Source organism: Triturus cristatus, chromosome 4_1 (genome assembly GCF_964204655.1).
Source record: "Triturus cristatus chromosome 4_1, aTriCri1.1, whole genome shotgun sequence".
Lineage (NCBI taxonomy): Eukaryota > Metazoa > Chordata > Amphibia > Caudata > Salamandridae > Triturus > Triturus cristatus.
This window is the reverse complement of record NC_140585.1, coordinates 454,492,844-454,517,297: the sequence shown is the minus strand read 5'-3', so window position 1 is coordinate 454,517,297 and position 24,454 is coordinate 454,492,844. Positions and strand designations below refer to the sequence as shown.

At 45.2% G+C, this 24,454-nt stretch overlaps 1 protein-coding gene across 2 annotated transcripts in view; it reads right to left on the bottom strand.

Annotated features, from left to right (window-relative positions):
- The window catches only part of CD9 (CD9 molecule), a 192,521-nt gene that overhangs the window by 4,437 nt on the left and 163,630 nt on the right, over positions 1-24,454 (bottom strand). For both annotated transcript variants that reach the window (XM_085652612.1, XM_085652613.1), the window contains exon 7: positions 10,632-10,715. In XM_085652612.1, coding sequence (XP_085508738.1) covers positions 10,632-10,715 — 84 coding nt within the window. The remainder of the gene's footprint in view (positions 1-10,631; positions 10,716-24,454) is intronic.

Genomic DNA, 24,454 nt, shown 5'->3' with positions numbered 1-24,454 from the left:
AAGCAACAAACAATTGCTTGGCAATGCGGATAGATTTTGTCCTCTTATTGGTACCCCCATGGTATCTATTATGAGTAAGGCCATCGCTGCCAAGGTCTCAGGATGTGGAAAGATCGGCAACTTTTCTTATTCACAAGAAAAAACAAAAACCATTTGGGCACACATTTTAGATTTGTGAACTTGTAGAAAAGGTTCCTCCACTTTGAGCGCTTGCAAATTTCCTCGGTGAGTTGATTGTGGCTAGGAAGTCTACTTTCCAAGATAACTACATGTCACACAAGAGTGATGGCTCAAATGTAGGTCATGTAAGTTTTGTGAGTACCACATTTAGGGTCCTTGTAGGGGGCAGTGGAATCCTAGGTGGAATAATTATTTTAAGCTCCCGACCCCCACAATAAATGCTTTAACAGAAATTTTGCAGGTATTGTGTGCTCTATGTTGCATGTAAGCAGCCATCCCCGCTAAATAACAGAAGTGTATGCTAATTCAGCATTTTAAATGTGCAGTAGGTAACACATATCCTGCAACATTGCTTTGCGTGACTCTACTGGTTTACCTAGGCAGTAATGGATCGAGAGTTTCCATCTTCAGGCATAGCACAACAACATGGTTGGCTTGTGTTCCTCACACAGGATTTGCAGGCACTTAAGACCTCAGATGCCAGAGCTCAACCTGAAGTGAAACAGATGGACCTATATTTACAGTAACATCGAATACCAAGACAATTTCACCTATGTTGGTGTAACCAGTTTGTCTTATTTTCCTCACTATGTACGGAATCAGAGGCAGTGGAGAAAAAAAGTGTTAGCGAAGACACCGGACCAATTAACCAAACGTTAGGGAGTTTTGCATTCGACAGTGGCAAACAGATAGACTGCGACATTGTCCCATTACTAAAAGTACCTTTGGAGTCCTTTAAGATGCATCTCCCACTCGTAGCATTGCAGATGCACACTGCTTAGCAGGTCTGCAGAGCCACTGCCCACCCCAAGGAGATGCTGCACTAGGAGCGTGATGTGATTTTGCACGACCCAATGCCAGATCTAACAGCTGAGCACGAGTATGCCCCTTCTTCATTACTCGATGTAGTACATTGCTGCTATGGTACCCAGGTTTACTGAGACGGTTTTCAACATGTGAAATGCTTGGCGGCAACTGATGTGGTATTCCAGTTCTTGCAGCCACAGACCTTGAACACTAAGGTGGTTGAGATGTGCTCCCCCACCTATGAGTGCGGTGTCGGTGGTAATGCTCATCTGCCCTCGAGGGTCCAAAAATGGCCACTTTGCAATTACTTCTTGTTCTACGAGTAGTGCAAGCCGAATTCTGGGTTTTACCAATTCTGGATTTTTCCCATTGATACTCACTTGTGAGCATCACCTAGACACTCTTGCACTGAACACGTGCAATTTTGTGAGTGGCACTATACCTTAGTCAACATTTATTGTGTTTTTCTGCTTATGTGCCTCCCACTGCATTTTATCCAGTATGACGTGTGCTGATCATATAACGTTTGCCTTGCTATAGACATAGTGCACCAGTTACTCATGTATATGCATCTGTATGCATTATACACCAATTTTTAAGTCCGGCTTTTTCATAATGACAAGAAAAAAGTGTTTTAAATCTGAAACAAAACCATCCTCGGCAAGGGACACTTTCAGATTTCCTTGGGAGGTTTAAACGAGGGACACACATCCGAGCTGAAGAGCATGGTCAAAACCAGGCCTCGTCTGTGCTTTTCATACCTGGGGAAACCATAATAGAGCTCAGCTGCAAATTAAAGCAGAGTCACTTACTAGAAACAACTTTGTTATACAGCAGAGGTAAGCATATTGGAGCCCATATAGGAAACCTGCAAGGCCACCGTGGTGCCAAGATAGATTTAGACAGAGGATAGAAATGGAGGGGTTTTATCGTGGAATGTTTGGAGCATTTGATGCTTGAATTTAGTGAGCACATTAAATGTTGAAATTCTTTTTAATATACTGTTTAATCACCTGTTTAATTACAACCCTATTTGTTTTTGTAGTAAAATCTATTCATATAGTCTGCAGTAGATTGTCATTCATTTTTAATACAGCCTTTTTAAATATATTTTGTGGATTTCTTGTGTATGGTCAGGCTCTGGGAAAAAGAGGCCAGGGAACTGACAAAATAATCCAGCAGTCTAACAGGACTGGTTGCTACCCTATAAGCACCATCATAACATATGGTATCAGAGGTACGTGGGTTACAGTCCGCTTGACACCCTACCAGCGGTCCCAATAGGCAGTGTTGCATTGTTGGGTCAGCATTCACTGCTGACCCAACAATGCAACACAGTATCTCCTCTCAAAAGGGTCTCACCACCTGGCAGGTCCACGTAACATGTCCAAAATCATGAGGGGATATTCCACACCTCACACACTCAGCAGAGTGAGTTGGGTAAACCCTGTGTAGGCGCTGCAGTGTTGGGAATGCTCTGTATAAGTAGCACAATTGTGTCAGCTTAAATATGGCATTGCTAGCCACCTCCTGCACCTATGCCCGAGCACACCCCCACTCTCCATCAGTAAGGGGGACTCCAAATCCATATTACAATGATCAAGGGTGAACGTTACGTTCGTCTATCATTCTTGAGGGCAGGATACAACTGGGAGAGGATACCCCTGGTGGAGCCAGGAGCAATCATCACCCACAGGACATGTGATTCACTGAGCTTGTCTGGGAAGGACATCCATATTTCCCGGGCAATGCTGGACACACCTGCATATTGCAAAAATTGCTCTGGGCATATACCAGAATGTGTCCCAGCCTGATCTCCAGCTCTCTGACAGCAACCCTCCATAGAGCGTGAGACGTCCAGATGGCTGATAACACTTAGAGGGCATATGATCATTTTCATTTTAACAAATTCATTCAGTATTTGACTATACCAATTTTGTTCTCCAATTCCCCCTGGATTTGTTCATGTCTCCAGAGCATTCCAAATCTGTCAATTTTTCAGCAGTTACAGGTGATTGGCATTCGTAACGGCTTGATGACCTACAGCAACATTTAGGTAGGTGTATGTGCCCAAATCTTCTCTCACTAGAAGGTAGGTTAGCTGGGTCTGGAAAGTAGACTTTTCCCCTTGGCATTGTTAGCAGATTTTGGTTTCTTCAAGTTTTTTTTACTCATTTGAGACACTGTCATTAAGTGGGAGTACCATGTCTGTTCTGCATATTTGGAGTGAGGAGTATCAATATTGTGTGTATGGATGTGTTAAAGTAGATCACATCTGTTATCAATGGCAGTAGCAGAAATATATAAGCAAATAATCTCCACCAATTTATCAATAATGGAAATTAATTTTCTTTTGTGAAGAGATTGATCTTGGGTATTTCCTATGCCTTGAAAATCAGGTCTACCACATCCAGTTCCCATCTGTATCATACTGCCCCTTGTCCGATTCTGTGTTTTGTTCTCCATGCAGGTAAATCGCTACTATTCCTATCCATTGGGTCTTGGTCTATGTCCAAAGTTTTAGTGCATGTTTTGAGGAGGGTAGGACTTTGTTCTCAACTTTGTTTCTAGGTAAAACATTAGAAGAGTTATTGTGAGGTCTTGTTTAGGGATTAGGAAGTAAGCAATGAATATCTACAGCATCCTTCCTTGATAGTTCTTATACCTTTTGATGAAGGATCTAGTTGTATTCTTGTTTTCATGATTTTTGCTTTGGTTCTATATTGGGAGCTTTTTCCTTCTAATTCTATTCAGTGTTAGTCATGTATTGTAATTGTAACTGTCTGAACCCCCACTGGAACCCTGTAAATGAGGAAGTCTATGAGACATGAGTTAGCTTGGCCCATGCCTATAGAGGCCCGGCTTTTCTTCCTCTATCTCAAAGATCTGTTCGGATTCAGCTGCTGCTGCGCTGCACTGTTCTCTGCGGACTTCCTGAAGCTTGTGTAGTCTAAAATAGTTTCTGGTGAAAGAAAGGGAAAGGCCAACCTCTCCTGTTATTAGGTATCCCTCCTTTTAAGCCCATGTGTTGCTTGTATAGACCCCATGGCTCTGGTGGTTTGCTTTCTCATTTGGTGATAAAGTTACCCACCACACCTCCACATAAATTCTCCTCTGTAAAGGGGTGTTGATATTTGTGTGCACTTAAGCTTTGAAAACACAGATCATTAACCATGCACGTCTTCATTAGGTTTTGCCTGTGGACAATTGTCAACTAAAACAGGATTTCAAGCAGGTATTTGTTATTGCCTTGCCTTACTGTATTACTGTCTGTTCTCCTATTGTACTTATCCAGTTGATATAGCATTAACTCCATGATGGCACCAACAATTGGATGACCAGTTCTAACAAGATTTGCATTTGAATTAGCACTTCTGCATCGAGTTGCTCCTACTCTATATATCTTTCTACCAACAGCATACAGCCTCCTTCTATCCTTATCAGGACAGGGTCCAGTGGATACTGGTATGTTCGCTCTCATGTGCTGCGGTGACAATTTGTAAACCACTGTAGTATGTTCTATCTGATGTAAGCAGAATCTTAAGGAGCTGACGACCCTCAGAGTCAGTGTTATAGTAGAAGTCGGCTATTTAAAGGATCACTACTCTAGTGATTTACACTGGGTAGCTCTGAGAGATGTGGTAATTGTTGAGCCCGGTTGAAAAGGTTGCCTTCAGTAGCATGACGAGGTGCACAGGAACCCCTACGAGCTTACTAAATGTTATGTGGTAATCCTGGTCCCGTTGCAACAGTTGCCACCAGGGGGAACGTATACGGGACTGCCCCAGTGGTGGGGCGAGTAAGCAGGGCTCCAGAGGTCCCGGGGGTGTTACCTGGTTATTGGATCGAGGGCTAGAGTAACGTAGAATTGTTTGCTAGGCTACCCTGGCTACCAGTGAAGTATTGATTGACGGCCAGGGTCTCACTTCCTCGTACCTGGTCCCTGGCAGAAGAGGGACTGTCGACTGTCTGGTCTACGGAAGTCTACACAGAGAGCTCCCCGTGTTGAAAGGTGGTGAAACCACAGTCATGCAGGACTGGCAGATCAGAGCCAAACAGATCCGGCGGCCCGAGCGAGTCTGGAATCCCTGATGCAATGATTTTACTCTCAGCTAGCCCCACGCTCCTGGACGCGGATTCTGGTAGCCGGGCGCTGACATTTCGTAGGGAATCCCTATGGAAAGGCACTGAGTCCATACTCTATGGCTTCCCTCGGTGCTGGATCACACACAGAATGGCCAGAGAGTGGGTTGTGGCAGTTTGACCTCATCGACCCAAACAATCGCTGGACCCTCTTAGGGTGTGACACTTGTCCTGAAAACGAGGAATTATGTGACCTCACGTAGGTTCCCACACAGAATGGTGCTTGAGGGCACTAAGTGCTCTAGGTTCGCGCTGCCCTGGGGAACAATACAAATGCTCAGTGCACGGACTCAAAGTGTAGAATTGCAGGACTCAAAGTACCACGGCAAGGGATTGATGAGGTAGAGTCTTTTCTGGCCCTGAGAGTCTTAGAGAACAGGGGCCAAGCCAACGTGCCCTTGGGGAGCACCTGGGTGCACAAAGGGAGTAGATATCAGGCAGGCCAGCACGTAGTCACTTTGCAGAGTGGCAGTCCCTCTATAAGCCCAGCAGGCAGCACAACAAAACAAGTAGTACAAATGGCATTCCCTCCTGGCAGCACAGCAGTCCTCATGGCAATGTGCATATTGTAGAGCCATCCGCCTCCCACACAGTGTCTAAAAACATGGGATCAGAGCCCCAGTACTTATATTCAAAAATGTATTTGATGAAGAGGGGACTTCAAAAGGAACCCTTCGAAGTGCGCACCAATTTCTTTCAACCCAGCTCTGGCTCCAAATGATCAGTACTGGGTAAATCAGCCCTTTGTGTAGGGGCAGGACACAAGCTATACAAAAGTAAAGTGTAATCCACCTCCCCCTGTCCAGGAAGACTATCAGTATGTAGATTAATGCAGATGTATCCCCAGTCACACCGAGCCTTTCCTGTGTTGTGGCTGTGGAAAGTATGTACCAAGTGCAGCGGTCACCCAGCCAGATTGATGTTGGAGTTAGGCTGCAAAGCAGAAAGTCATAAGCACAGAAATACCCACTTTCTAAAAGAGGCATTTCTAAAATAGTAATGTAAAATCCAACTACACCAGTAAGCAAGATTTATCACCACTATTCTAAACATATAAAACATGGCAACGCCACTCCTTTCTGGTATGGAATTACCACATACAAATATATAAGGGAGTTCCCAATGCTAGCTTACAAGAGGAGTACACCTCACAGCAGTGAAAAACAAAATAGGCTGATTGTCTCTACCAGGACATGCCACACAAAGGCCCGTCCTTCCTTTTACTTACCCAGCACCCTGCCCATAGGGATAACTTCTGTGTAAAGAAAGGGGAGTTAAGGCTTGGCAGGTAGTTTTAAATGCCAAGTCAAAGTGGCAGTAAAGTATGCACACAGGCCCTGCGGTGTAAGGTCTGAGACAGGTTTGAAAGACTACTTCTGCGGGTGGCACACGCAGTGCTGCAGGCCCACTAGGAGCATTTCATTTACATGCCCTGGGTATATGGGATACCAATTTACAATGGACTTACAAGTAAATCAAATATGGCAAACAGGTGTAAACAAATCAAACTTTGTTTACAGGGGAGAGCACATGCACTTTAGCACTGATTAGCAGTGGTAACGTCCCCAAAGTCCTAAAGCCAACAAAAAGGTGGTCAGAAAAATAGGCAGAATGCAAACAGTTTGGGGATAACCCTGTAAATCGGGCAAGGTCCAACAGCAGTGATCTGCTATATTCTGCTGTATGTCCTCCTTCTGAGCTGTGTTCTCATATTTACCCTGCTTTTCCTCTTCTGGCCCATGATTTATTGCTTGGATACGTTCTTCCCCTTCCTGCTCTAGTTTCTCTCTAGGGCTTTAGTATCGGCTGTTTAATAGACTATTGTGACTTAATATTTGATTAAATTAATTCTTCTTTTGTAGTAACACTTTCACTTAGTCTTTATGCTGCTTTCTCTTTTCAGCACTGAGAGCCTCTTCTCTGGCTTCGCTGTTGTGCAAGTACATTATTCTCCTTCACATTAATCCGGTCTCCTTTCATTGGCATCTTTCTTTTCACCCAATGGACTGCTTTTTCCGTTTGCTTCTTTCGAGAAACTTGCTATATTGTGTGCTGATTGTGGGCAACAAACATCAGATCCATACTGTTCCTCACTTGGACCTCTTCTGTGTCTTCCATTTTCACACAGCCCATCATCCACCAACCCTAAATTTTCCAGGTTGTATTGCTTGACGTGTGGAGTGAAGGCCCACCGTTGTATATCTCTAGCCCTTAGAGTCCTTGATTAGGAACTGGCATACGCCTACGATGCTTTGGACATATGGTCCCTGGGTAGACATAAATTGCATAGTTATTGTATACTTTCAGACCAACCTGTGGTAGCACTTAAGCAGAACCAAGAGAGTCGTTTTTCCACCTTCATCTCCCACAAGGTTGAGAATAGACCTTGGGATTACAGCATATCACAGACTATACATTTTTGACCCTTCTCCTGTGATCCTAGTTCCACAAGTAAAACCTTTCCCTCTTCTCCTAGACACCAGTTAGAAGTTAATCATTTTGCAATGTTCTCCATTCTAAGATTCAATTTCAACTTTCAGTGGTTCACAACAAGGGGCATTTATCTGATGTGTAATTTATGGTTTACATTGTTTTTGTACAAGTTAGAGACTGCAGTCTTATCACGAGCGTGTGAATTTCAGTGCTGTTTGGTTTTAATTTACGACCATTACAACTTCCACTGATATATACATCTATATACACACACACACACATTATATACACACACATACATACACTATAAGAGAAAGTGAAGTTATAACACTACAGTACATGCATATGGCCTGGCTTGCAGACCTACTGCTGACATTGATAGATTACATGTGTAGCTTGCAAGTGTAACAAGACTCCGAAACTCCTTAATTTCTGAGCATGCCAAATGAAGTGAGATGGTTGGGGCTGCTAATGTAAGCAGAAGTGGCATGCCCTCAAGTGTTCCAAAAATATCATAGGAGGTAGCTTCACACTCTGAAATGATTTTGGGGTAAGAATGCACTTACTGGGTGAAAAATCACAGGGCTCATCCGTTCAAACAAGCTTAAACACACTCAGATGTACATGAATCAAATTTTATTATGATGAGCAAGTAGTACTGTTTAGACATTGAGGATTTTGTTTACTGCAAGACTTAAGCTATGACAATAGCCCCTTTATTGCTTAGAAGACTAATTAACCTGGACGTCTTCCACAGATCAGAGACCTATATGCTGTATTTAACTGTAGAATAATCAGGTGCGTAAACACTATCTAGAAGAATAGATTTTTTTTCTTGAGGAAGTATTGAAGCAGTTATTCTCAGGTGATGAAAGCCCTTTCTAACTTATGATGCGTAACAAATAATGAAAAAAGCATACTATAGTTTTGCGGTATCAATGGCTAGAAAGCGAAATACTCCTAAGTGCTCCGATATAAAAGCATAAACTGGTGATGCATACATGAATGCTGCTCACTAAGAAATCTAACTGGTGAATGGAGATCTTTAAGCTGGATAGGAGGTTGTTATGTTGACTGCTAAGAGACTGGAAAGCGGGTGAAGTGAAGTGGTTTTAGTCAAAAGCATTGCAGTACAGTAACAAACTAACTGCAGGTTGCCATTTCTTGGCGAGGTGGAAGAAAAGCAGGGTTGCAAGGGTGCTTTACTGAACTTTTCTGCTGAGAAGGTAAAAGAAGGGAGCATCACCCAAGTTCAAAAGCAGCAGATGACAGACCGAAACTAAGAAAATAGGAAGGGTAGAATAGGAATTAAAGATGAAGAAAGAAAGGAGATTCCGAGCAGTGGGGATTCAGGGCACAAGTAACCAACACTGTAGACACACCTTTTCCCCCCTAGAGGCAAAAGAATTGCACAGAAGTCAAAATCCGCTAATCTCATGCACGCTTCACCCAGAGAGGACATTAATCCAATTGACCACAGCATTTGCTACTTTTTTAATTTGTGCAGTCAGCAGAAAGCCAACACAACTTTCCCCTATAAGCAGATTTGCCAAAAAAGTACACCGCTCTCTCCACAAATTTAATTGCACTGTACATGGAGCAACAATGCCTGGCTGTGCATGGACCTTTAGGACTGCCTGACCCCACAATGGCAGCCCTAAAATCAAGCAAGGTTGAAGCTTTCAATGTTTTTCTAATAAAACTTTAAGGCAAACGTTTGATGGTTAGCCTGCAATAACATCAAGCTACACCATAAAAGTAAGACAAGGGGTAAAGCAGTGAATCCCAGGACCATTTCCTGCCTGGATGCTCCGGACAAAATATTTGATACATTTATAGTTGCAAGTATCATTGCGTAAATAAACCGGGACAATGGAACAAATTATGAGATTACAGCTGGTCATTATGAAATGTTCTTCTGACAAAGGCACACATTTTCTTTTTTACAGACCTTAAGTCAACCTTTGAGAAGGTGAATCATTCATAGTTAGAACAAACCTTGCTAGACAATTATATAAATCTGGATTAACCAAAGATCTGTGCATTAGAATACAGCAATTTTGCCAGCCTTTTAAGGGCAAAGGGAGACAAAAATAGGTAAGAGTCAACAAAGGCAGTGTGGCAAATCTAACCTGCCTTAATATACTCGCTAAGGATATAGATGCAATCCTGAAAAAACTGGAACGGGTGGCCTATACTTAGACCCAAATCTTGTTTACAAGTCAATGTTGTTGTCCTTGCTTGGTCAGCAAATACTCCTCAGAGGCCCTTGTAGTTGTTGAATATCCATTATTCCAAATTTGGTCTGATTTTGAAAATTCTAAAGTTCATGGTGATAGATCTAATCTCAGAAATGGCCTTTAAGGATAGGTTTCTCTGTCAACTTGAGTCTAAATGTTTGACTAGCTCGGGACAGGCTTTTACCTGATACAGGTAGGATAGTAGTTCACGTCACAAGTCACTAACTTCACCGAAGCAGTACAGAGGTTGAACATACTTTGTGAGATATCAGCTTCTAATCCATAAATACCGGGGATCATTGTATTAATACTTGCATGTCATAGTATCCTCCTTTAAAAAACGCATTGCTTCTGCTGTTGAGCGCAGCTAGCCCTAGAAGGTACTCATGTCACCGTTATTATTTTTAGGCATCTAGGAGACTGATCAGACTTTTCTTTTTAAATCATTGCTAATCACCACTAATTTTTCCTAGAAGTAGGAAGTTTATATTCCTCGATTCAAATGAACTACAAGTTAAGCAAACAACTCTGTGTATTTGCCCCTTTTTAAATGTCCAAGTCAGTTTACTATTTAGATGTCAAATAAATGGAGAGAAGCAGAAGCTTTCTAATGGATTTAAATAGAAGCTTGCTTGCCTGTCTGAGAATTTGAGACATAAGTTAATCAGTGACTGTTTCCCTAAGATGTTTGGAGTTTTGCCATGCCTTAATGCATCTAGTCCTAATCTTAGGGAAACCCATAAGGAAATCCAAGGGCCAGGTCTACCCACAAATAATACTATAAATCCAGGAGGTACCAATTATTATACAGCAATTCCAAATACTAACCATCACAACGGCAATTCCAATCCCAACTGCTCCAATTATGTGAAGTTTGGATTTAAAAACTTCCTCGATAGCACTTGGACATCCCTGCAAAAAACAGAAGAAAATTAGATTGCCTTTTTCAATTGCATCGTAGTGGACACATACTAAATAAATACTGGTAAACGTAGTTTTGGAATAGTAAATCTACTGACATTAAAGACTTACGGTTACAGGTATACTTTTTTTTTTTTTTTTTTTTTTAATAGCTATTCCATCATGAACTTTTCAGAACATAGGAATACCTAGTAAAATAATGAAGCGGTGTGTTGTGGGTGAAATTAAACCACCATTTTGTATTTTCAGCAGTGAAGAAACTACAGTCTGGAATAATGGAGCAGCTATTGAACATGGCAATACTAGATACAAGGAAAGCTCTGCTTATCACCCGTGAGCGTATCCAGGTGCTGGGCTGAGGGTCTTGAGTCCCTTCCTGAAGTCCGTCAATGAGGGTGCTGTTCAAAGGTATAGGGGAAGGGCGTTCCAGGATGTGGCAGTGAGGTGAGAGAAGGATTGACCTCTGGTCCGGCAGCAGCGGAAGCACAGTATCTCTACAAGGTGAGCAGAGGTTTGATGGTTGGTGGAAGTTCAGGTGGTGGTTTATGTATGCTGGTCCTTGGTCGTAAAGGGCTTTATAGGCATGGGTCAAGAGCCTTAAGTGGCATCTCTTCTGGATGGGGAGTCAGTGGATGTCTCTCCGGTGCCGGGAGATGTGGTTCTTTTGGGCAGGTTGAGAATCTGTCTGGCTGCTGCGTTCTGGATCGTCAGGACTCCTCGGGAGTTGTCCTGTGGTGCCTGCATAGAGTGTGTTGCCCTAGTGCAGATAGGTGGTGAGGAGGGCCAGAGTCACTGCTTTCTGGATGCTGGTGGGTAGCCACTTGAAGATTCTGCAGAGCATATGAAGCATGTAAAAGCAGGCTGAAGCAATTGTGTTGACCTGTCATTTCATGGAGAGTTCACGGTCCAGAATGATGCGGAGGTTGTAGTCATGATCGTTCGGGGTGGGGTCTGAGTTCCGATGGTCACCAGGAGTCATTCCTGAGGGAGGTGTGGCTGCCGAAAATCAGCACTTCGGTTTTGTCCGCACTGAGCTTCAGGCAGTTCCTTCATTCAGGCTGAAACATTCTTCATTCATTGTGAAAGATTTTTGTCGTAGTATGGTCCGCTGAGAGTGAGGACAAGCTGGGTGTTGTCGGCGTAATGAGAAGATGTGGCTGTTATGGGTTCTGACGACGTCTGCTAGCGGTGTCATGAAGATGTTGAAGAGGTTGAATCAGTCGCACCCTCTTCAACATCTACAGGTCACCTTGCGAGACGACGTAGATGGCGTCCTTAGACTGAGGTGAAGGGAGGTAGACAAATCCTCTGTATGCGCCCCATGCGGAAGGGTACCATTTATCTAAGATTCATCCTGGATGCAGACCTGGTGCAGATAGTTGAGGAGTGTGTAGTGGGAGATGGTGTTGAAGGCAGCGGAGAGGTCGAGAAAGATTAGGGCGGCTGCTTCTCTGTCGAGTAGGTTATGGATGTCCACGGTCGCGGTGATCAGTGTTGTCTCGGTGCTGTGGTTGGCTCTGAATCCAGATTGGGAGGAAATCTAGAAGGTTGTTTCTCTCGAGGTGTTCGGTGAGTTGGAGATTGATGGCCTTCTACAGGACTTTGGCGGGGAACTGGAGCAGTGAGATGGGGGCAATAGCTCTGCAGGTAGTTGGGTCTGCGGAGGATTTCATGAGAAGAGGTTGGACCTCTGAGTGTTTCCAGGCATTGGGGCAGGTGGCTGTGGAGGTGGAGGATGGTGATGAGATGGTGGCTGATCTTGTCGCCTCCAAAGGATGAAGAGCCAATGGGGGCACGGGTCAATGGGTGCACCTGAGTGGGTGGAGTTCATTAAGGCCTTGGTGTTGGCTGTGCGGAGTTGTTCCAATGTGGTGAGCGGGTGGTCAGCGGCTGTCTTCGCCTAGGTTGCAGATATTACGAGAACACAAAGGAGGCTCAGATATCTCTCCTAAATCATGTCTGGGGCAACCACTTCTGATATAACTAGGTACTGCTAGTTAAGTCCATCTAGACCACCATCTGTGTTTAACAAAACATGCCAGTGCCCTTCACATTCCACTGAAAAGATCCTGGCTGGGCTTACACGGATTTAAACAAACCAGTTCTAATTCACAGGTCACATCCCCATGACCAGTTTATCATCAGGTGCACAACATCAAATATGCTGGCCTATAAACGCTCTTTCTATCCCTTGCTCTCAAATATTATTGTCAGTGATCGCCACTGTACAGTTATGATTAGGTCTCAATTTCTATGAAAAACATTTTTAGTTCTGTTTATAAAAACTGTTGCAGTTTGAATACTCTGCACAAAACATCCATCAGAGTGTATGTTGCTAATGTACAAGTCACGTTTGAGCAAAAAAACATTTATTTTCTATATTAATTCCAAAGGAACTTTTGCACTGTGCTACGTCAAAACCAATTACCAGTACTACACCAAATTTGGCATAAAACTAGTACTTCAAGCAGTGACGTTTTTGGATTGGTGTAAATCCATTCAATAGTTTCTAGATTTGCTTTATAAAAAAGGTATTTAGAAGCAGGAGTGTTCAGAACCAAGGCATAAGGCAGCAGTAAGGTTAACTGTAGTTCGCTAACAATGAATGGTGACTTGAAAAGTATAGGGCATATGTACAAAATTAGGAATCGAGATGTCCTCATTGTGATTCTTACCAAATCCAATTAATCGCAATCCCTGATGCAAGAAAATTTACATCTTTGAAATAATGATGGTGGCATACTGGGATCAGCAGACAACCAGATCTCAGATTACTTTTTAATACAGCAATTTTATTTACTTTTTTTTTTTTTTTAAATGCAGCCTGTTTTCCTTAAAGGAAAAAGGGCTGCATTTAAAAATTCAAATTCAAAATTTTTTATGAGTAGGCTCTTAAAAACTATTGTTTTCCAGTCTCAAAGATGAAGGGGCTCCTTAGGAACCCCTTCCCAGTTGTGAATGGGTTACCACCTTCTTCAAGGAGTCGGTAAAATGTGAATGTCGGTCGCAAAACACTCTTACATCCCATTCAGATTCGGAATTTGGAAGGGTCGCCCTAAACTTGCCTCTTCCAAAAACCGAATCGCAAGGGGATACTGAATCGCATGTTTTACGTACATATTTAAAAGCATTTTTTGCGGTCAGCAACTGCTTGATTGGGCCATTTACAACAGCAAAAATTATTTGTACATGTATGACCCACTGTTCCCCATAAAGATTCTCTCTTCCTTTCAGGGATTTTTGCAAGTTTCTTTTCTTTGTTCATTCAAATCAAATAAAAAAATATTTGAAAAGCACTCTACTACTCTATAGTGTGTCCTGGTGTTAACAGGTCAGAAAGCGGGAGAATCTATTAGTGAGAAATTAAAACATCTCATTAAAAACCAAGTCTTCAACTGACATCTAAAAGACTCCAGATCCTTAATGGTTCTGGGAGACAATAGCAAAGAATTCCAGCCTCTGGTAGCAATGATAGAAAATGAGGACTCACCCCATAATTTCTTCTTTGTCTTGGGCACAACTGTCAGTAAAGCATCCATAGAGAGCAATGTTCTTTGAGGCTGGTAATGCAGTAGCCTCTTGGAGAGATAGTTGGGGCCCAGTCTGTAAAAATCTTTGTGGGCTAAGGTCAGTCCCTTAAATCTCATTCTTGCCTTAACTGGCAACCAATGCACATCTTGGAGGTGGGCATACACCATGATACTCCTAGGAATCTTGAGTAAAAGCTGAGCTGCAGTGTTCAGCTCCACCTACAAATTATTTTTTTTTAACAAGTACTCTGGGAGACCCCAGTAGAAAAAATGTGCCTAGTCCAGCTGGGGCAATGTCGAATATGCTTCCCACTTCTGTCAAAAGTTGGTGATACAATCTTTAAGAACTTCCTCAGCATCCTGAGGCGGCCAGAACATGTTCCAACCATGCTCTCAACTTGGGAATTGGAGGGTAGATTATCACATTTTATTCCTAAATTACACACTTCAGTGGAAGGAGTTGGAGGAGGGCAGGATGAATTGGATCAGATCTCGCCTCCCCACTGAGGAGGTAGGGAGCCAAAATACAACACTACCATCTTGAAATCAAAGAAGCATGGGCTGAAGATGGCCGCGTTGTGAGGGAGCTCCGCCGTCCATCCTCGCCCGCGACTATCCTGACCACTGATCCGCTTCATCCCTCGACAGATTCCGTGACCGGAATGCCGGCGGACCCCATCCCGCCGGCTCCGGTGTTCGTAGCTTGCCCAACCGCGGAGAAATCGTCCCCGGAAGCCTCGTCCTTCGCCAGGGCCTGAAGCCGGGACGCACAGTGACGAGCCCAGCCGGACCGTTGGACACCCGGCGGTGGCGCCGCAACTTGTGGGGCCGGCGAAGGGATCCTTGTCCCGAGCGGCCTGGGCGGCGACTGGGCGGACACACGGCAGCAGCAGCGCTGAGGATTGGGGAGCCGAGACTGGGCTCCGGAGCGGCACCGAAACGCTTTGACCGGGGTGAGGCGGGGCGAGCCGGCCGCGAGGGGGAAGATGGCGGCGGCTCGTCCCTAACAAAGGATTACTCCTGTTGTCCCCGCTTCACCGGGACCACTGCTTGCCCTCAGAATTGCCTGGACCTGCACCGGGGCATCCGATCTACGCCCCCACCTGACTGTGGCCCCTGGTGAGACGCCCTTGGCCGGCTTCCCTTTTTCACGGCGGTGGCGCGATAGCATGGCGCACCGCCGTGCTCTATTGTCGCGGCCGCTTTGGCCGCGGGGACCTTCCTGCGAGCCCGGCTCGAGGGCCATTGACCTGCTGGCGGTGTCCGCTCCCCCCTGCCCCGGCCTTTGTCATCCTGAGCCAACGAAGCGGGGAGACTCGACAGGTTGGTGCGGCTCAGTGCAGCCTGAAACGCTCGGTCCCATACCGTTAGCAGAGACTGTTGTGCTGCCTGCGCCGACTAACTGAATAGGAGGCCCACTCATTTTGGGGGGGAGCTCGGCGGGGGGTGTGGAGCTCGTGCTGGACCCCTTCTGGCTTGTTGGTGTCTGACGGTGCCCGGGAAGAACCGCACAGGTACCTGAGCTCGCCCCATTCCTAACGTGGCCTATAACAACACTAAAATCTGACGCAGTTTGGGGCATAGCTTTACGGCCCCCGCCGCACGAGTCGCCAGGGAGTGGGTGTCTAAAGCGTAGCTGAACGCGTGTGTGCCCGCGGTGGCACTTCAAGACTCTCTGGTGATTTTCGCGGGCCGCTCCCGGATTTTCGCGGGCGCTGGTCCGTGGTGGGGGCGACTGTGGCCCAGGACCACACACCGGACACCCTGTTTGTCTGCCTTCGGAATCTGCCGCCAGTGCCATGGAACCCGAGGCGCCTGTGTCTGAGTCCCGGTCCCGATCCGGGATGGCCCTACCCTGTGGCTATTTTGGTGCGACGGAGTCCAACATCCTGTACACCGGGTCTCAGCAGGATTGGGAGGGTGCGACTCTGAGGAACGTAGCGGAGCGGGAGCCGGGAGCTGTGTTGGGGTACGGGGACCTTCTCGAGGCTCTCGGTGCCCTACACGCCACCTTGATTCACGGCGCCTGGGTGTTGGGGAGCAAGCTCGATGGAGTGACATCGGCGTCGGAGCGGCTGCCACCTGCCTATCCCCAGGTACGCTGGGACTTCTCATGCCGCGCACGGGGGGACAACGTCGTGATCGCCCCGGTGAATAGTGCACGCCTGGACTCTCCGGACAGAATGTTAACGTGCGATCAGCTGGCGGTGGATCTGGTCGGTACCGATGGTCTTGGGCCTGAGTGGGGGGTGGTGGCCTCGACCCGCGCGCGGCCTCCGATGACCCGGGCAGCCTCCGGGCTATGGTCGCCCGCTCTGGCTGATTCCGCCTTCCTGGGCCTGGTGTGTGGTGTAAATCCTGGATCGGCATTGGGAAAGACGATCTTCCATGGAGCTGACTGTATCGATCTTCTGAGCCCTCTACCCTACCGGTGTGTGTTGCTTCCTGAGTTTTATTGGACGCCTCTTTCCCTGGTGACATTGGACATGGCACTGGGACGTGGGGTAGGCATGGGTGGGTTTTCAAAGAGTGGCCAAGGATGATGCTGACCCTCCAGAGGTGGTCACCTACTAGGCGGGCGGGCTCGGGAGTTGTGTGTTCACACGGTATAATTGTTGATGTACTAAGTATGCACTGCTCCTTTCTCCTTTCTCGACGGGGTCGATTTGGGGTTCTTTATTGCTTGCTTTTTGGGACAACGTATGGTGCAAGAGGGAGAAGCCGGGGGCGTGTTCTGTAGGCCCTCCTCCAGTTTATTAATATTCTCTCAACCCCCCCCGTCTGGTGGGGGCTCTTTTTCCTACTCCCTTTCTCTGTTTCTTCTATATTTCGGGTCTGGTTCCGGGGCGACAGGCACGCTGCTGGGGGGAGGGGCCGTACTCATCTGCAGAGGTGCAGGGTGGGGGGTTGGGGGGGGGATTCTTTAGTCTTTCGTCTCCTTTTTCCATGGCCTCTTTTTCTTCTCTTATTCTTTCCTGTCCTTTTCCTGGGATCAGTAGGATAGTACTCCGTTGTTGTCAATCGCTACTGTTTCCGGAGTGCCATAATTTCCGTGGAGTCTCCTGGGTCTTGGGGCAGGGGGTTGCAGACGCAATGGCCGTGTCCTTTCTCTACATCCTTAAATTCCTGTTTCAAGTGCCATTGCTAAGATAGATTGCTGTATATTGTCGACATTCATCGCTCTGCCTGCCATTTTTCGTTATCTGGGAAACTGTTTGGCACCTGATCCTTTCATCCTTTCATTATAAAATGTAAACCTTTATTATCCTGATCTCATACCTGGGCTGTTCAAGATTGGGAGTCTGCTAGCGACGAGATTTTGCTCCCCGAGGTACTGACTGTGATAGCCTTGCTTGCTGTGATTCTACTGTCTAGCGGCCGGCCCCGGGGGTTGTAGGCCCATATGTGTAGTTGATTACGATGCCAATAAAGGTTTCAAAAAAAAAAAAAAAAAAAAAAAAAAACACTACCATCTTGCTAGTGTTACATTCGAGATTGTTCTGAGACATCCAATTGAACACTGCAGAAAGGCACGATCTGAATCCAACCTGGACAGTTGGCACATCACCCTCCCATGTTGGCATAAACTGTCATTGGCATAGGAAATAATATGCACCCCAAAAGACTCTGCCTGAGCTGCTAGTGGAGCAAGATCAATATTAAACAATATTGGGCTTATCGCCGAGCCCCGAGGAACTCTGCTTTTGGGCCCAAGCCTTTGAAGTACAAACGGTGGCATCCACACCGCTTGAAATCTATCCGAAAGGAAAGAACGTAGCCACTGCAAAGTGGTTCCACCTATCACGATATACCGCAAACATTGCAGCAGGATAGGGTGGGAAACTGTATTGAATGCTGCCGAAAGGTCCAGCAGCAATAAGGACACCTTCTTTCCACTATCGACTTCAAGTTTAATAACATCAAACTTCAACTAAAGCCGAAAACCGGATGGTAAAGGATGAAGCAGTCAATTTGCTACAAGATAGCTGGAGGGATGCAAATTAACCAGTTTCTCAAGGATTTGTTAAAAGGCCAGCAGCAAAGAGATTGTCCTATAATTGGCCAAAATGGATCTATCCACGGACTGCTTCTTCAACAGTGGTATCAATTTAGCCCTCTTCCAGTCCATTGGACAATAGCCTGTCGTATAGATTCATTTAATAATTAATCTAGAGCCAGATTAATGGCCTCCGCATTAGTAGCAAGAATCTGAGGGGGCACAGATCCATAGTAGAACCCAATTTTCAGGCTTTAGGAGCATGCATTGAGTCTTCAAGAGAGGGGAACCCACCAACGGATAGCCATACACTGGGCTCGTTAGCTGCCCCTGGTGATTACGAAATGGAGGGCTAATTTGTTGGAGTGGGCGGTGGCCGAGAAGTGTAGACTTTAGAGAGTGCGCACGGATGAGCGAGAGAGAGAGCGCGAGAGACAGACAGAGCGAGAGCGCGAGAGACAGACAGAGCGAGAGCGCGAGAGACAGAGCGAGACCACCGAGAGAGAGAGAGAGAGACCACCGAGAGAGAGAGAGAGAGACCACCGAGAGAGAGAGAGAGACCACCGAGAGAGAGAGAGAGAGACCACCGAGAGAGAGAGAGAGAGAGAGAGAGAGAGAGAGACCGAGAGAGAGAGAGAGACCGAGAGAGAGAGAGAGACCGAGAGAGAGAGACCGAGAGAGAGAGAGAGAGACCGAGAGAGAGAGAGAGAGAGACCGAGAGAGAGAGAGAGACCGAGAGAGAGAGAGACCGAGAGAGAGAGAGAGACCGAGAGAGAGAGAGACCGAGAGAGAGAGAGACCGAGAGAGAGAGAGAGACCGAGAGAGAGAGAGACCGAGAGAGAGAGAGAGAGACCTTACCTAGACTGTACACAACAGACACACCTAAATGCAATTGTATGGATTACTTGTATCTTTGCTGCAATGTTACTTAATTAACAAACATTAAAAAAAACAGAGAAAGAGGAAATCTCCAGCAGTGAACATCCCATCGGGGAGAGAGTATTGGGAAATTAACTTCTGTTCCACTAGATGTTATATTGCTGTCTGACCAATTAAATGTTTTTTTGTTAATCTCAGCAGCAACCTCATGTCATAACATGGGTTATGTTGTCTGGGCCCAAACCGCTTAATGACTCCACAATATTAGAGATCTTCAAAAAAATTAAAATCAGATAATTAAGAGCGGAGCTTAGCTGAAGCTTCTAATGTCAGAGTAAGAGCGGATGGATTAGTGAATTTTTTTGCCATTTTATAAACCTCTATAGGCTTATTTTTTGACAGCAGAATTTCACTAGCTAAAATAATTAGCTTGCATTATTTTTATTCCTCTGTGATAGGATGAAAGCTCATTTTTATAATGTTCCTCATCTTTCAGAAGGTAATATTTTCCTCAAGTTCTTTCAAGCTTTTTGCACTGTTCTCTCATGGCTTTAAGTGAATCGTTAAACAAGGCGGATGTCGGCCTTCCCCGTCCTCTAGAGCTGGCGCTATATGGTGTTACTTGTTCGGCAATGTTGGTGAGCCAGGCATTAAATGCAAGCGCACCATCACCTACACTACCGGAGAACTCCAGAGGAATATCTCCAAGGACCGAGGACTTTAGCCTCAGTCTTAAATTAGGCCCAATTTTGATATGGGAGAAAGGTATTAATCCCACTCTCACTATACCCCTGCTTCAACAACCAGCATAACATTGTCGCGTGGTTCGACCAAACATTACTCAGGAACGCACCTCCCTCAAAACCTCGGTTAGAAAAAATAGGGTCAAGAAGATGACCTGCACGATGGGTAGGTTTTTCCACTAATTCAATCATATTCCAAGTGGACATTATGTCTCAAACGGGAGGCATGGGAATCAACAAGTTTATCTAGGTGTATATTTTGATCACAAAGCACTGTAAAGTTGGAATGTTTTAACATGAAGCTTGACAATCCTTCCTCGAAAGATGACAAAACGGAGGCCAAACCTGAAGGGCAATAAATTAGCAACCCTGACACGGTTTAGTTCGGGCGGGGAAAAACAAACCCAGATATTCTGCACCCAGCAATTCAGTGGTCTGAATACCTCTTCTGTCCCTTGAACCTTCATTGATCTGCACGAGTCCCCTGTTCCTTCAGGGATCTATTCAAGTTGTGTCTTTTGCCCATTCAAGTATCTTGGTCTTCAGAAAGGAGACAAGACAGTACCAGACAGTCCCAGCAGTACTTACATTTTCTTGATTGTCCATTCTTTGTCCTCGCTGGCCTGTATAATCTAGAAGTCATCAGAGACCTGGCTGGTTCTGCAGCTCTCCACGGAGGGTCAAGATTAACTTCCTCAACTGCAGCAAATGAATACCCTTCCTTGGGTACAGGCCTGATAGGTTATCAGGGCGGTGGGTCCTATTAGTCCCTGGTTGGATTGATGACAGGCCTACATACTCCCAAGCACTGCACCCTTAAAAAACAAACACCTCCTGGTCTCAACGGTAGGCTAACATAGCGACCGGCATCTTGTGACTACTGCAAACTTTTTTTAGAGTCTGAGGAAAAAGCAAAAAGTTGTCTGCTCCCCTAACAACAACCAGGTAGAATGATGTGGCAGTAACCGACGCCACCAGAAGCAACCTGCTCACATAACACACTAACTTGTTGTGCATACTTTGTATGGAGCCTGCCGTTTCTTGGTGTTTGGGCAAATTGTGAATGAAGTTGGAATCCTTCCTTAAAGGAGCCCTCATACCTTCTGAGAGAGCCTACGTGAAAGTAGGACACAAGAATACAGACTGATATTGTACCCCTAAGGAGACAAATGCAGGGGGGTGAAATGGGACTTCATGAGAGCCATGTTGCAGGTGAATTTAAATGTTTTAATGTTAGAGATAACTGGCCTCTAAATCTGTATATCCTTTCCCTACCTGGATCCTTAAGACACTCCCTGGATAATACATCTGATGAATTAAAAAATCTCACTGGAAGTGTGAGGATCTTTCCCTTCCTCCAATGAAAGATCTGTAGATTTTCAGAGCATTTGAAGATCTGGGCAACCTGGTCGGATTGGCAGAACATACATTTTGTGTTGCAGTAGACATCACAGGATGCGAAGTAGCGAAGCCCACATCCTGAAAAAAGTGACAGAGTGGCTACAAAGTTTAATGGGGGGGAACATCCCCTGAACCCAGAGAGAATGTGTGCGGGGGGGCTGGTCCCTGAGGAGCCTAGAGACCACAACAAACAAAAACACGGTTTTCTCAAGGGGCATACAATCAAAAGCAAGTGTATGCAGATCTGTTATTTCTTTTGAAAAATATATTTTTTTATGTTGAAAAAGATAAAAAGAAAATACAATGCAATGATAGACAGAGATAATGTGCAGAGAGGGACTACAAACAGAGGATGTGTAAGTGCCCACAGTCTGCTGTGCACAGCCAAAGGCCTTGCTCAGCTAGTCTGGAAAATGGGGGCCAAGTATGGAGCCTGGCTTTCGGCCAAGCCCTGCTCCCAGAGCCCACTGCACAGAGGCGGAGGATCAGCCCAGCTGTTTTGGTGACAGGGGCTGGTGCTAGCCCATTGCCCAGAGTTTACTGCTGAAGGCCATATGAATCCAGTCCCAGGTCATGGGGGCTAATACACAGCCTGCACCCAGAGCCCATTATGAATGTTATTGGGTCTGTCCACAGCACAACAGGTGAAGAGAATGCATAAGGATCAACGTGTGGTTTGCAACAAAAGAGGTGCTGTGTAAGGAGCGTGGGTCGATAGTCGCATAACTGTATGCCAAGCCCTTTTGCCAACCTCCACAGTGCACATCCGAAGTCAATCTTAAATGGGCGCTCGTCACACAAGATAATGAGCACAACCCCTATAGAAGAAAAAAAGCGTGCCCCAAAACAATCCACATGCATTGTCCATAGACTTCTTTATGAAGCACCACTGCAAAAACTATTAAACGGAATTACAGTAAATTTAGAATGAAGCTATATCTTGGTCCGTAGATTGCGGGCTTTGTGATTGGGTGTAAATCCGTTCATTAGCTTTTTCGAAATGCAAGTTAAAAAATAATTGTATTTCTGGACTCTTGCATGTTCCTCAACCCAAATATGATTTTTTTTTTTTTTAAACATTCTGAATGGCCCCAGCGCGCACCCCCCTCTCCCCCCCCCAAAGCCAATTCACTCTGGCAGGAGTGAAATTCGCGTGAAAGGAACACTCAGACTGGCTGTCTACAACACGAGACAAATATTGCTAACAGCCATGACTCCCCGTCCTGAAGTTTATTTAAAAAAAATATATACATAAAGGGCAGGGTAGGAATACTGGGGGCCTGAGAGTCCGTGGGACAAAATTGGGCAGGGGGAGCGTTCTAAAAGAAAATAAATTACAATTTTTGCAGCAATCCTGCTGGACTCATGCAGGATCGTGGCAAAAAGATAATAAATTCATCATCCCAGGGCCAGTAGATGGAATAAGCGGCCTGGTTGTAAGTGACTGGACTACCTCGGTCAGTCACTTGGTGTAAGGATAGTGCCCACCTCATATGATCAGCCGCCCCTCGATCACAAATGTGAATTAGAGGCAATATCAAGAAACTACAAGCAGATCAGCAACTTGTACAGATTGGAAAATGGAAAAACAATCGGTAGTCGTTGGACTTTGTGTATCTTTATTTCAAATGCGCCTGGTATATATTTTGTTTGAGACAGCTAACGGGTTTCGCCCGAGCATGGGCTTCTTCGGGCTGCAATGGTATACAATATATACATATTTAAGAATTGCGCATAAAAGACCACAGTGCATGTATAACTAGAAGAGAGAGTATAGGTAAAAGCAGACAGGAAAAAATGGTCAAGGGTAGATAAAATAGGTTTATGCTGGAATGAAATTCCAAGTGGAGAAAGCGTGTTGTAGAGCGTGAAAAAACGTGGTGAAGGGAGAAGTATGCGCGAGAGAAGTGAGAATAGTGGTAAGAGAGAAAGAAAGAATGAAAAACCGGACATGAACCAAAATTGTTTTAAAAGTAAGCACCCTGGTGTCAGTGTTGAGATATAAAAAAAGGAGTCTCATCTATGGCCAGCTTACCACAAGTTGAAAAGTGCTGTGTCTTGCAAAGATAATGGACATCATGGTCCAGCTAAGCAGACTTTTACATTTTAAAAACGTTTCTCTCAGCATTGAGAGCTGCGCAGCTCCCTACTATGAACAGACTAATAGTAACGCATTATGGTCGACGTGAGCATCTCTTGATCTCCACTGCGATAATTTTACATTTAATAATACGCATTCAGGTCACTATCTCCAGCTGAATAGGATCTTTTACTTTTCCCTTAGACTCTCGCTGCTATTGAAGCTTCACTGGCTGCTTAGGTGAACCAACTGGACCAAATTATATTTGACCGACTAGGATATACAGGCGGTTGTTCAGCTCTAAGGTATCTTCTTCACACATTATTTTGGATACTTTCTTACCATTGACCGCCAAGTGGCAAGCACTTCTTCCATTTAACACCACCTTTCTTTGTAATAGGCTTATACTTTTACGCCTTTATACGGATGAACTACGCAGATTTCTGCCCATGATGTCCATTATCTTTGCAAGACATCACTTTTCAACTTGTGGTAAGCTGGCCATAGATGAGACTCCTTTTTTACGTCTCTAAACACTGACACCAGGGTGCTTACTTTTAAAACAATTTGGTTCATGTCCAGTTTTTCGTTCTTTCTTTCTCACTTTTACCACCATTCTCACTTCTCTCGCGCACACTTCTCCCTTCGCCACCTTTTTTCACTCCTTCTCTACAACACGCTTTCTCCACTTGGAATTTCATTCCAGCATAAACATTTTATCTACCCTTGACCATTTTTTCTGTCAGCTCTTACTTATACTCTCTCTTCTAGTTATACATGCACTGTGGTCTTTTATGCAAAAAATTGCAATACATATTTATTGTATGCCATTGCAGCCCTGAAGAAGCCCATGCTCGGGCGAAATGCGTTGGCTGTCTCCCACAAAATACATACCAGGCGCATTTGAAATAAAGATACACAAAGACCAACGACTACCAATCGTTTTTCTCTACAAGTTACATTGATCTGCTTGTTGTTAATGGATATTGCCTTTCATTCACATTCTATGCATCGTCCCAGGGCCGCATTCATTATCTAAGAGGTAGGGAGCCCGGCAAGCCTTTAATGGACCCGGGGCCCCCCCATCACTCAGGGTCAGT